At 48.0% G+C, this 13,860-nt stretch overlaps 1 protein-coding gene across 7 annotated transcripts in view; it reads right to left on the reverse strand.

The window, feature by feature from the left end:
- The window catches only part of GAB2 (GRB2 associated binding protein 2), a 92,684-nt gene that overhangs the window by 38,865 nt on the left and 39,959 nt on the right, over positions 1-13,860 (reverse strand). For 4 of the 7 annotated variants that reach the window (XR_008429295.1, XM_053935111.1, XM_053935110.1 and 1 more), the window contains exon 2: positions 666-966. Coding sequence is in view for 6 of the 7 variants with exons in the window: in XM_053935111.1 (XP_053791086.1) it covers positions 666-966 (301 nt within the window). In the remaining variant the exon portion in view is untranslated. Of the gene's footprint in view, positions 1-665; positions 967-1,103; positions 1,250-13,860 lie in introns of those variants that run through there. The other 3 variants (XM_053935112.1, XM_053935113.1, XM_053935114.1) reach the window with 3 other exon arrangements.

Below are 13,860 nucleotides of genomic sequence, written 5' to 3' on the forward strand. Positions count from 1 at the left end.
GGTGCTGGGAAAACAGAGGCAGCTCACTGGTGCTTAATGCAGAGGCTTGCCCTAGTGCAACTGAGTATTTGGATGGTGGAGCACAACTCGGACAATAGGTCCCCTCACTGCACATAAACTACGTGGAGTTTTCCTTCCCCCTCTCCCAGTGCTTTCCCTGGGGTTCCAGGAAGAGATGGGGATGCAGGTGCAGGGAGTATGTCTGTCCTCCACGTAAGAGCCTGCCAGCAGGGAAAACTGCAGTGGAGAAGAAAGTGGTTCCAGTAAAGCTTCTCCACCTACTCCATCAAGGGATTGAAATGTCTGAGCAAAGGGGATTTTCACTGCTGGTTCCCACCACTCTCAAGGGGATTTTGGTGATGGATAGGGACAAAGGCTGCAGCTAAAAAAGTCCCCAAACACCACCAACTTCTAAGAGACTGAAAGGTCTACAGTTATGGAGGGTAAAAATGATTAGCTCTCAGAGTAGCCAAGACAGCTCTTTAGATGTCAAAGGCAAGAAAGCCTAATGAAAGTTTCCCACATGTCCATCCATTTTCCACTTCCGCCCCTCCAGCCTTGTGGCAGGCTGCATTCCCTCCTACAGGTCTGATCTGAAAGAGGCCTGGGGCCCATTGGGAGGACAGGAGAGAGGATGCTAGCGATGGACCTGTCTCTCATGGTACCTGTGTTCTCCTCGGACTGGTTGAAGCCACAGATCTGGCAGATGCTGCGGACCCATTTGTTCATGTCGTCCTCAGTCTCAGCCACCAGGTAGAAGGTCCTGTCGCTCGTCTTGATGTCGAAGATGTAGCTGTCTTGCAGCTCCTTCTTGTTGAAGGTGAGGCCCGCATCCACTTGCTCGCAGAAATTGAGGTTGATGACACGCAAAGGTTTCTTGGAGTGGTCATTTTTGTAGTACTCCAGGACATCGGGGTCGCCACTCATCCGACCACTGCGCAGGACAAACCACCGTTTCTTCCATGCCTGAAACCAAGACAACAACAAGCATGAACCCCATTGCTGAATCTGTGAGAGCAAAAATCCCTGCTAGGCACAGGGTGACACAGAGGGACAAGACACTTCTCCACCATGGGGTGCTCTGGGATGCTGCTCAGGCATACCTGCAAGAGGTGCATAGACTCAGCTCAGTTCTTCACTTCAATACTAAAATCCAGGAGAATTTAAATACCAGAATAGCTTCATAGCAAAAGATTACCCCAAAAGGTGCCAGTCTTGTGGCTTAGAGGAATGTTGCTCCTACCCTACAGCCCAGACATGCTCCCAGGACCCAAATGCCCTTCTCTCCGTGATGTGGAATACTCTGTGCAGCGGTGTTATCGGGTGTCACAATGCCAAAATGCCTTCCAGCAGCTCGGAGGCACTGAGGCACTTTGGATGCAGCACCCTGGGTGTCCTGACCTTCAGAGAAACCCCTGAGAGCATCATAGAATGTGTCTGCAGATACTGACCATGCCAATCTCTGTTTAAATGCCAGGATAGAGAGACTAATAAAACCAAAGGAGAACCGTTTTGTTTTTTTAAATATCAGGGATAATGCCAGGGAGACCCATGGAGAATCCCAGCTTCATTTGTTTTTCAGCATCCTCTCCTCCCTGGCACATAGGCCACTCCTTAGCAAAGGAAAAGGTTATCATTGATTCTTCCAAGCACTGCTGACAGCAGCCCCTGGCCAAACTACCTGCAGAATGGACTCAGGGGGTTGCAGAGTTTGAAGCAAACCAGCAAAACAAATGTCAGCAATCAGCTCTGGCTCTGAGAGCTGTGGCCCTGCTGCCCTCCCCATGCCAGACACATTTGGGAGCCCACAGGAAGGGGAATAGCCACAAGGACAATGTGTTAAAGGCTAGAACTGAAATTACAGGCAAAATGGTGCAGGTGTAACACTCCATCCCATGAGGTGAGCAGAGAGTTTCTTGGGTGTGCTCTGTGTGAGGAACATGCCACCTGTGGGAGGGATGAATGGGGTTGAGGGACCACCTCGGGCTGCTCCCCTTTACAGAGCTATGCTCCCTTGCAGAGGCCTCAGCTCCCATGGCCTAGGGAAGGGGAGAATTACATCTAAGCAGAGTCCTTAAACCAGCTTGTTCAGGGTGTCTTTGAAGGCAGCAAAGGTTTGAGAGGTGCATGTGGATAAGCATGATGCGAATTATGACCAGTGCTCCTGCATTACCTGACACAGACTTTAGTTTGTACCAGAGGATGTCAAGGGAGGGGATGTGATCCCCACCATCCTGCCCCGGCTCTGGACAGTGGTGCTTTTAAAATGAGATTTACCTTATTTATATTTTTATATATAACCAGCTTTGGAGTTCTGATGATTATAAAGAGTTTGGGCTATGAGGAAGCACACAATATTTCTAAGAAGGAAGAACAAACACCTATAGTAACCCAAGAGAGACACCAAGGCAAGCAGTGTGCTGGGCTCCTCATGATAATGCCCACGTGCTGAGCACAAGCTTTACATATTGGTGATGGGCACGTGCTAGATCTCAGCCAGCCAACTGCACCAGGATCCCATGGTTCTGGAGAATTTCATTGCTGAAATAATGGTAAGAAACTCCTGTGGTGTTTTCCCTGAACAGTCTGATTCAGACCATACTTCTCAAAAGCTTAAAAATAGCTTTTGTTGGTGTCTTTGAGATTTGTAATCAAATTAGTTTTGCACTAATTCTCAAAACGGCTTCTGGTGCCAGGAAAGCAAGTTCAGTGCAATCTTCCAAAGGCAGTGAAGCAGCAAATTGCTTAGCAAGAGGACGTGCAAGGCTAGCAGATTTTGGCTTAATCTCACCCACTTCTCATCAAAATGGCTTCTTTTGAGTGACAAAATAGACACAGTGGAGCTGCGTCCATCAGGGAGGGAAAAACCAATTTCATCAGGCGGCAGCAGTAATTTACTAGTCCATCTCCTCAAAATGGATCATCCAAATCATTGGGAAACAAACCTATGAACATTTTTTTTCTTAGTTCTAGGTGGTAAATGTCCCATTAGCTTCTTTCTGTTAACACTGAGTCATTTCTTTGCAGCCACCTGGCAGGACTAAGACATGGGCATGCATCAGTGAAGGGACTGCAGGAAGATGGAGTTGTAAAACCACATGAACCAGCACATGAATGCATAAATCCAGCACCAGTTCTTGCTTTCCAACCATCTAAAGTCCAATCTTGCAGCCTCCCTTCATGGCTGAGGCATTGCATTACAAAACCCACAAAGTGCAGAAACTAGACTTTGGAATTTAAAGTTTTCATGGAAAAACCAGGAGGAAATGCTGCAAGCAAGACAAATGATGCTACCACGACCTCTCTTTTTATTGCCAGTGTGAGAACCACAACTCCTCAGTTCTCTTTGGCCTGTCTAGTAGCAGTGAAAGGTACCACACAGTCAAGATCTGGCAGAGAAAACAGTGTAATATGCACAGTCTGGTTGCTTTGGATAAGTTTTAACATAGGCTGGTTGCAAAAGAACAGGTCTTGCAGGCACAACATTTCTTGGAAAGCTTCAGAAGATGGAGTATCATTGGAGGGTGGGACCACTGGACAGGGCAGGAGTCCCACAAGCCTGGAAAGACCACCCTGTCCATCTCTGTGTGGTGCCCTCCTGATGATAAAGAGTCACTGGTGTTCTTCTAATACAGCTTCTGACCCAGAAAAAGAGCTCATGGCAGCAGTCTAAGGAGTGCCTTTCCTGGACAGGTAGCTGCAGGCAGCACAGCTGGAGGCATCTCCTGTCACACTTCCCCACAGCAGGACCAGCTGTTCTTGCCTCCTAAGATCAGCTTCCAAGCCAGAGGAATAAGCAATGATTGCTAGAAGAGAGTGGAAGTAAACAGTAAAGAAACAGACAGGAACATCCTTATTTTTGTGGCCATTTTCTCTGAATTTTTGAGTGCTGGGCTCAGCAAGTGTATTTTATTTATTCCCTGTGGATTTGCCTTTATTGGGACCAGGGCTCAGCTTGTGTTTGCCAGGCTGTGGCTGCTCTTGGGGTATCTCTGTTGGCACTAATGCAGCTTGCTTCAACATGTCACTATATGTAGCAAAGTATATGTAGTTTGCAGCATGTGGCTCATCCTCCTGGGACAACTATTTTCCCATTCAAAGCTACCAATACCATCCACATCTTCTACATTTAGGATTCCCTAGGATATCACCTTCCCGCAAGAGAGTGATTTAAGCATCTACTGACCAGCAGCTATGACAGCAGTAAGATGTATGGGATCCATATGTGCGTGGCAATCTTTTCTGATGCCAAACCAGGGGAGGATGCAACTCCATGTGAACCTACACACTCTTCTCCAAGACCACCTTCTCCCAGCATGAGGCTGAGATGGCACACAGGCATCTCATCCTCCACCTGTATTTTCCTTCTCTGCTTATTTCTACCTCTTCACAGCTCTTCTGAAGCCTCTGTTGCCATCAGCCTGCTCCTGCCAAAACACTGTGCCTCCCTGACACGTGTTGTGAGCCAAGGGCTGTGTTTTTTTAACAGCTTTACAACGTTGAGAGGCCAACAGCTTAACAGCCATAAAATGCTGCTTTGCAGCACAAACTTCCAGCTGTGCGGTCCTTTGCTGGCATCAGGTTCCTTCACAGTTAAATTATGGCTGCCAAAAGCCCTTAATATCACTGAGAAATATTTTGACACTTGGCAAGTACTTCTTTTAAAGACTTGTTTGTTAAAAAAAGTGCCCATCACACGATGTGAATCCTCCCTGGGCACTGAGAACCGTGGCTGCTGCTCAGTTTTTTTCCACCTCAAGAGTGCAGTGGCAAAATTAAAGTTTACAAAATGGAGCTCTTTCCAGCTGGATGCTACCTGGAGCTGGTTGTTTTATGCAGAGCTGGGTTGGCAGAGGTGAGGCAGCGCTGCTGGGTTCACTGGCTGAGTGTACTTAGCAAGGATGTTCGGGGGGGTTCAGGCAGTGTTTGGGACCCTTCCTGTTCCATCTGCTGGGTGAGGAACCAGAAGAGCCAAACCAAACAGGTGGGTGCTCTTGAGCAACTGAGATACACCATGGGTGGCAGGAGATAGCATCCCATTGCTCCAGGAGTGAGGTCCCTCATGTCCCCCGTGGCTGTCCTGATGGTGCAATGCTGTGACAGAGCTCGTGGCATCAGGGTATAGAGCTCAGAGAATCTGGGGCCTCCAAGTGCCTAATAATCCAAATGCTTTGACTGACAGTCCAAAGAGAAGCTTTATGAACTATGGTTATAGTGGGGGACATTCAGACATCATCTTCCTCTCTGCTCCCCTGTTCTCTGCAAAGTGAACACAGAGATCCAGCTGTTCCATAGAAAAATAAAAGAGGTGAGGAAAATAATAATTTACATGTCAGTAAAGCCAGGTATCCATCCCCGGGGAACTTGCCAAGTGCCATAATCGTGAGAAGGAAGCAAATAATGACAACATGGACATGGAAAACATGGAGAGATGGCTCTTGGTGGGGCCTGTAGGAGTGGCCCACCCAGTATTATCTTAGCTTCAGAGTGAGGAGTTTGAAACAGTCAGAGACTGTTAGCTTTGGGTTGAAAGGGATGTTCTTTCAATTAGGATCAACTTCTGAGCCAATCTCTCTAATCTGAAATACTAATATTTTTACCACCACACCCTTATAGCACATATAGGGAGAGGAAGAGAAGAGAAGAGAAGAGAAGAGAAGAGAAGAGAAGAGAAGAGAAGAGAAGAGAAGAGAAGAGAAGAGAAGAGAAGAGAAGAGAAGAGAAGAGAAGAGAAGAGAAGAGAAGAGAAGAGAAGAGAAGAGAAGAGAAGAGAAGAGAAGAGAAGAGAAGAGAACCTGTATATTTCCCAGGAAATCTCTCTGTCCTGTTCCTTCTCCCCCTGACACCAACTTCATGCCCACCAGCACTGCACACCAGCAGTGTGAAATAAACCTTCCAAAATCTGACCTGACACAAATCACAGGACCTAATCCAAGCTGGCAGGCAGGATGAGTGACCTAGCCATGACATCAGGCAAATTTCTCACACCAAGATGAAGCTGTGGACTGAGTGATTCAAGCAGGAAATCCCACAGCAGGGCAAACAGGTGCTTGTGTCCCAGATTTGCCCAGAACCAGAGAGGCCCTGGGTGCAGGATGGCTCCTGTCATTGCCTCTGCAGCCACCAGCTGCCAATGGGGGTGCCACCATATCCACTGAAAGCCAGAAGTCAAACCCAGCCACACAGTTTTCACTCTGCAGTGCAGATTAGTCTTGCACCCCATTGAGCACGTTCTCCCTCTGGCTCCTTTCACATCTGGTGTGGCAGAGAGGAGTTCACACTTCAGGAACATGTGAGAAAGACCACAACACCTGGAAAGGTCTCACTGTTCTTCCCATTCACTGTGTCACCCTGATGTCCCCTCCAGGCTCCACCACTTTAGCCATCCTGGCAAGATCATCCCTGGGAAAAGGGGATAGAGATGACGGGGGTATGTGGAGAGCATGTTTCGGGTGGCTTGGGTCCTTCAGTGGTGTACTGTTTTTGATATCTGCAACAATTACAGCTGTTGGACTCTGCAACCCAGCACCGGGGCAGATCCTGTCCTGCCCACCCCTCCCCCACAGCCCTGTAGCAGGAACACGGTCCCCTATTGTGCCTGGTGCTATCAGCATCAGAGAGTGAAGCCCCATACAGGAGGATTGTAGAATAACCTGCTGGTGACCTGTATAATAATGTTGTCTTCCTCTGTGTCCCTGGGGGCTTTTTATCTCGTCTGATGGACAGGAGGATGCTGGTTTTATTATTCATGCAAGAACACCTCTCCCCTCCCTGTGTTAAGTGTTAACTCAAAGGAAATGCAGCTTGGAAGTAGATTTGTAAGCAGCAAGAAAGCCGCCCCTGTCTGCGCAGGTAACGTTTGTGCTCACTGATTGCCCTCACACAGTCCCACTGTCCCCAGTTTCCAGGGCAAACAGGAGCCCCCTGAGCCCCACTCCCCCCCTTCCAGATCCCCCCATGGCTCTCCTTGCCCACTGCTGGCTCACAGCACCTTTCCATAGGATGCTGGGAACAGACAGGTCCCAGCCCTGCTCCTCACACCCTTCAAAGGGATGAAGGCTGTTCCCTGCTAATCATGCTCCAGCTGCAGCCGAGCTCACGGTGGGTTCATTACCAGCCCCGCTTTAGGGGGGCCGTGATTGGCAGCACTAATAACACCACGCTGCAGCTGCAAGACCCTGTGGGGCACAAGAAACCTTGCTGGGGTACAAAGAGACTCTTCCTTGCTGAGGAATAGAGGGAAGGTGATGCAAAAATAACCCCAACCCAGTGCAAATCTCAGGCTGTCAAACTGACCTTCCATCCCGGGATTTTTTTCCCCATTCCTAGTAATTAGGCTTCAGAGCACACGCGGAATCACTACATGTGACATCCACCCAAGGGCAGCAGAGCCAGCAGGAGACATCCTGCACAGAGCATCACTCATGGCTGGGTGAGAGAGGGGGTTTCAAGGAGGTGAGGCACAAACACAGGCTAAAGTCTATTTATTTGTAAGATCATTTAAAAATGCATAAGCTTCATAAACAGCTCCTGCCATCAGAGATATTTGCTACCAGGGAAGGAAGGGGATGGCTCGGAGCTACAGGTACACTAGTGTGAGCTGGAGGACCCGCTCCCCACCTCTGCCCTCTGTGAATGGGACGAGCAACACAGCAGTGACACAGTGTGGAAAACATTTCCCTTCATATTTATTTTATGGGAGTTCTCCATTTGGAAAGATTTCAGTAGCTTTGTGCTGCATGGTCAATCTTAGGAAAATAAAGATTTCTCTCTGGGATGTGAGGGCACTGACAGCATTTCTGATGGGATGCTGGAATGCCTGACTAAGGATGGGATAGAAAAACAAAACACCAAATAGTGAGGCTGTACTTACTCCATCAGACAAGCTGTGACTGTGTAAGAATGTAGGACATGGGAAACTCTGGGAGGTCCAGGAGTGCTCCTGCCTGGAGGGTGTAGAAAGGATGGACCCAACTCTACTGGGAGAAGCATGGGGATAGCATGAGACGTGACGGAAAAGTCCCATTAGATGTAAGGAAAAGGCTTCACAATGAGGGGTAGAACAACAAAAAACCCAGATGTGGTGGGTGATGTCCATCTTTTGAGACGGTCGGAACCTGCCTGGACAAGACCAGGAGTAACATGATTTAACTCCAGACTTGGCCCTAACTTCAAGCTAGACCTGCCTTGAGTGGGAGTTGGTTCAGAGACCTCCAAAGGTCTCTTCTGACCTCAGTTACGTCCAAATCTAAACAGTTACCTCCAAATCTAAATTACTCTTTCATAATCAGGTCCACTCACAGTGAAGAGTGTTGAATTTGTCATATGGAGACCTGATGAGGCCACTCAGACTCTGAGTCCTGATGTAGGACCAGTGCAGCCACCCATTGCACATCCACCCACAGCATTTAGCATGGGAATGGGCAGCACTGGCATTTTTCAACTCTCATCGACTAAAGCAACCTTTTCTGGGTAATTCCTTCTGCTGAAAGCTGGATGGCAGCGCCCTTACAAGTGGGAAGGTGCTAGGAAAGCAAAGGGTTCACAGGAAGAACCTGGAGCCCAGCTCTTGCCTCGGGGCTGGCTGTGAATGGTCCATGTGCAGAGCCTCCAGTGCATTCCTGCTGCTGTGCATGGATTTTGTTATCTGGAATTATTTCCTGCTATTCAGCCCTGTTCTGTACTCCACTCTGTTATTCCTTGCTGAAATCTCTCCCACTGCCCTGCCGTGGCACATCCTTTGTGGGGCACTGGAGCAGCACCCAGAGGAGGTGGAGGCAGGTGAGTGGGTGTGGCATAGACAGAGCCAGCGGCTCCCTGGAAATCTACAGGATACCCAGGCTTGTACTTTGTGGCCTCTTGGAAGGCTGACAGGACATGGGGCTGCAACAACCAAATGGGATGTTCCAGGAGCCTATGATGTGATATTTCACTTGTCATACATGTACAGCCATACATATTTTACGTGATGCACATCAAGGCTGCTGCTCTCCAGCTCTGTTTGCAAAAACCCAGCTGCCACCACTGGCTACACTCAACCCCACTCTCAAGAGCCAACCAACCCACCAGACCAAGTCAGCCTGTGCCATGTGAGCACACCAAGAGCAAGAGCAGAGTTTAGTTTGCTTTTTCAACTTTGGGTTTCTGGAAGCAAAAGCAAACTGCTCAGAGATTTTTCTTCCCTCCTGAGACTCTGGTATCAGTCTCTGATAAGAGCTTTCCTGGCCGTTACACAAGTAGGGCTGGACATGGGAACGCAGCATGAGTAAATGACTTGGAGCAAAGCATTTTGATAACTGAGTTTTTCTAGCTTTCTGGCCTCTGCAAGAGCAAAATAAATTCCACAGCACTGTCAGCAATTTCCCTTCCCTCAGTCCTAGCTTTGGGCTACCTTGAATTCCTACCCTCGTTGCCCAGAGAAGCTGTGCATGCCCCATCCCTGGAAGTGTTCCAGGTCAGGCTGGATGGGGCTTAGAGCAACCTGGCCTAGTGAAAGTTGCCTGTGACAGAGGGGTTGGAACTAGATGGTCTTTAAGGTCCTTTCCAACCCAAACCATTCTATGATTCTATGAACAGGGATCTGTTCAAAAGCACCCATTCTGTGCTGGCAGGAGCAACAGCTCCTGCCCCAGGCTTCTTTGGCAAATGTACACCAGCCTCTGCTCAGGGAAGCCTCATTGCACAGATGAGTCACCCCATGAACGCCCAGTGACAGTCACCCCAGGACAGGGCATCATGAGAAAAAACAGCACTGCACATGTCCCCTCTGCCTTCTCCTGGAGGTTGTGGCTGCTCTCCCACCCTGTGTCACCTCTTGCCAGCCTTCTATGACACCCAGGAAAATGCTCAAGAGAGGACAAGGTTTACTTTAACCAGCCTTGGGCTTGGCTGAGAGAAAATTTCCAGGCAGGGCATTGCATTTCGGGGTTTCTTTTGTCCCACACCCATGAGCATCCACGAGACCCAGAGGGAGACAGGGAAGGGGCTGCCAACTATTCCCTATCAGTGAACCCTTTTCAAGTTCTAAACACTGTTGTGTTTCAAAGCAAGGCTGAATTAAAGTGGTTTTGAACAAAGAAAATAATTTGAAAAAGCCAGTTTGAGATTTAGTTTTAATCAGTTGGAGATATACAGCCCTGTCAGGCCTAGCAATGAATCCTGTAATTAAACTGCTGTGCCCTCATTCTCTCAGGTGAAGGCGGATGGAAATACAGATGGACTTAGAATTGGGTATCAGGAATGAGAGGTGTGTCAGGATACTTTCCCCTTCCCTTGGCATGCCACTTCCTTTGCTTAAAGGCTGCAGAAAAAGTGCCTTACAAGGCGATACTGAGACTCTTCTGAGTTTAACAGGCCCTATGCACAGCAAAAACCACCACCCACTTTGGTTTGATAGGATGAGCTGGAGATGTCATGGGGGTGAAGCTGATAGTAAAGTGTGAGGACATTTTTCCTGTCATCTAAAGGAGTCTGGCTTGTAGTAGGATATTTGGGATAGGCTTGCCTTTCCAGGGATGATTTCTAATTTTAGAAAAACTCTGAGGCTTGTTAATTTTCAGCTACTTAATGAGCTGTCTCATCGTCTGTAACCACTTACAGCTCAGCTAACCTCTGCAACGGGAGAAATTAGCCTGATTTGGCTCATGTTGAACTCACAGTCTGCTAGACAACCCTTAGCACCTCCTCATGGTAGCTGTCTGGGTGGCACAAACAACAACACAGTTGCTGGCACAAAGGGGGCAACAAGGAAGATCAAAGGGCTGTAATGGCTTCTCTGTAAGGAACTAGTGAGACAGGTCTGGAAAAGGGTCAGCATAGGAGAGAGGAAACCATCAGTGGCAGGGAGAAGGTGATGGAGATGACCTACTCACTGTCACCTAAGACAAGAATGACAGGATATCATAGGAAAGTAACAGGAGCCAGGCTTGAGGCACACAAAATGAGACTTCCCTTTGGGCTACACAGTAATGACCTTGCTGAAGGGTGCTCAGGAGGATTCAAATTTAGCTGGCCTCAACTGGAGACTGAACAAGATCACAGAAACAAAATCCCCCCAAGGTTGCCAAGTGCCACCACGTGTGATGATGGATGTCTGCAATGAAAACTGTTAACAACAGGGAAAATACTATGAGGAGGAGGAGGAAGAGAGAGTCTTGCCAGCTTACATGCTGGCTCACTGACCACTGTGCAACATTCCACACTAAAAGGATTTGGGAGCGCCCCTCTATGGATGTTCAAATGTGCCAGGCTTAGAAGGGCAAGGGAGGCAACACTGTTCACACCAACCCTCACGGCAGAGCTCAACCTTCGTGGCTTCACTTGGTGCCCTTGCTTTGCTCCGGGAAACGTGGGTGTTTCCCTTTTGGCAAGACAGAGAGGCAGGAGGCTGTGAAGCCAAACACATTAAATGTGGGCAAAAATGAGAAATGGAGCCAAAAGCTGCTATGAGAAAGACAGTTCTGCGGAGATCAGCACCAATGGCACTCACCCGTCAGCTGGATTCTCATAGTTTAGTTGATTTTAGGGCCTCAGGTTCATTCCTGCAGCTTGAAAGGGCACCCGAATGAGTGGATTCCCTGGTGCTTCATAACATGTAGGCTCGTGTGAAAGCCTTTCCTTAGTTAAAAATTATTTCTCTCCTCTTCCAGCTCACCCTTTTGGATGAAACTCATGGAGACTTAATTATCTTATCCTTCTGTCAAGCCCCTCTGAAACCTGCTGGGAGGTTCACTGGTTCCCAGGAGACATTCACAGAAACCACATGCACACACAGATACTCCTTGAGGGTCTCTTTCAGCCTTGCTAGCTCACAGCTCTGCCCACTGCTCTGCTGACAGGCACTGTGCTCAGGCAGTCGGGGTAATGGGTTGGAGGGCGGTGGGGGATAATTCAAGGTACACATGGGGACAACCCTAAATCTGCACCAACAGGTCCAGATCTTACATGTTGCACAGCTGGCTGACAGTAGCCAGCTAAAACATGTAGATTGCTGGTTTCCAGCTTGCTACAGTGAGGTATATCTTTCCAGATGTGCCCAATAGCCAAAACATCTGTCAGTGACAACACTTGGTTGGGGTCTGTGCTGAGTCCTCACAACACTTTCAGTTCCACAACCTGGTGCCTACAAAAGGAAATTTTCTCCAAGTTCCCCCATACCTGTGAGAATCACAGATTCAGGCAGTTCAGGACTCCTAAGATCCCCTTCAATCTGAATTATTTTGACTGTAAACTGATTTCTTTTATATCACAGACTTTTAATTAAATGCACATTTATGCCCATATGGACCCCATTAACTGTTCATTTGTCCCCATATTTAGCCACCACCTCCAGAAAGAAAAAAACAAGCAGGGGGTTGCTTCCAATCTGTCACTTTGTGGGTTTGACATCTTGCAAGGGGCTCTCATGATGCCCTTTTCCGCTAGACTGGAGCTCTCTTAGCATGTTCACAGAGAGAAAATATCACAATCACCTGGCTATTCCAACCCCTCATCTCTTCCAGGAAACTAATCAGCTGCCAGTCTACAAATTCTGTGCTAAACACCATTTCTGCAATACTGTCATGTTTCCTTTCTTCCTCTTCAGCATCAACATTAGCAGCCAGATACTCCAACACATTTTGCTGTAGCTGCAGATAAGGAAAAATAAATGCATCTCGTACCCCTTCATTTAGACATCAAAGGTCACTACAGCTGTTTCTGCCGCAGCGTCAACTCACATCAGGAGCTGCTCACGCAGTTTCTTTCTACCAAACCAGAAAACCCTGAATTTGGTGATTCACTGTCCCTTTCTGTAGGAACAATCTTATTTCTTCCTCCTTTGATGTTCAATTTTGCATTGGGCTGTCCTCTAACATATTTTTTTCAAATGTGCTTTGCTTGCCAAGTGATCCAGACTGCCCTGTCTGATGAATTTGTCTTCAACATTTACCATTTCATTACCCTTTGTGCCACTGGCAGCTTCTCCCCACAGGAGCCATTAGATCTGCTTCACTTAAGGAAATGCTGTGACTTAGTATTAATCCCTGAAAAACAGCATGAAGAAGAGCCCCATTTGTAGGTGACATCTTCCTGGGATCTGCCAGGTTTAAATTCACTTGCCAGGTGTTTGGGGCTATATGGACTAAGCCCTCATTACCCCACAGCTTGCCTGACATCGGCAGACCTGTGGGCTCCATGACTTGGCCCAGGATTGATTTTGGCGCTGACCTATTGCTGCCTATGGAGTCCCTTCTGAAAGTTTCTTCTGCCCTCTGGATTGGAAGTGACTCCCTTAATCAGGATTAATCTTATTTGTTTATCCCCATATCTGGAAAGCTGTTGTCTTCTTTTTCCATGCTTTGGTGGAAAGGTGAGAAGACCACTGCTTCCTGGACCTCCATGTGCTTTTCATACTGCTCTGCTCATCTCTTCCTCAAATACCAGATTTTTCAAACCTCTCCATGGCCCTTCAGCGATGGGAACCCCTATGAAAATCAAGGGAAGATGGCCATTGACAGTTTTGGTTGCAGCAGAAGGCTTTAGCAGAGGCAGTCTCCAGAGAACATCCACAAAGAATCTGGAAGAGAGCAAGGAAAGCTCTTGGCTCCCTTGCAGGAGGAAAGACCTTCCCCAAAAGGTAGCACCTCAAAGGCAGACGATCTGTGTTTAATGGGTGCTGCAAGAGCAGATGACTGGGCATTGGCAGAGTCTCTCACCTGATCAACCACATGTCTGCCCCAGCCTTTGCCTTTTGCCAGCAAACAAAGCACAGGGAAGATATTCCTGGGCTCATTTACTCTATTTAGCTCTGGGAACTCAAGTGCATAATAGGTCACTTGATAAACAGTAGTACAGTTCAGTCAACATGGACGAGAAGATCAA

The sequence above is a fragment of the Vidua chalybeata genome, chromosome 2 (assembly GCF_026979565.1).
Source record: "Vidua chalybeata isolate OUT-0048 chromosome 2, bVidCha1 merged haplotype, whole genome shotgun sequence".
Lineage (NCBI taxonomy): Eukaryota > Metazoa > Chordata > Aves > Passeriformes > Viduidae > Vidua > Vidua chalybeata.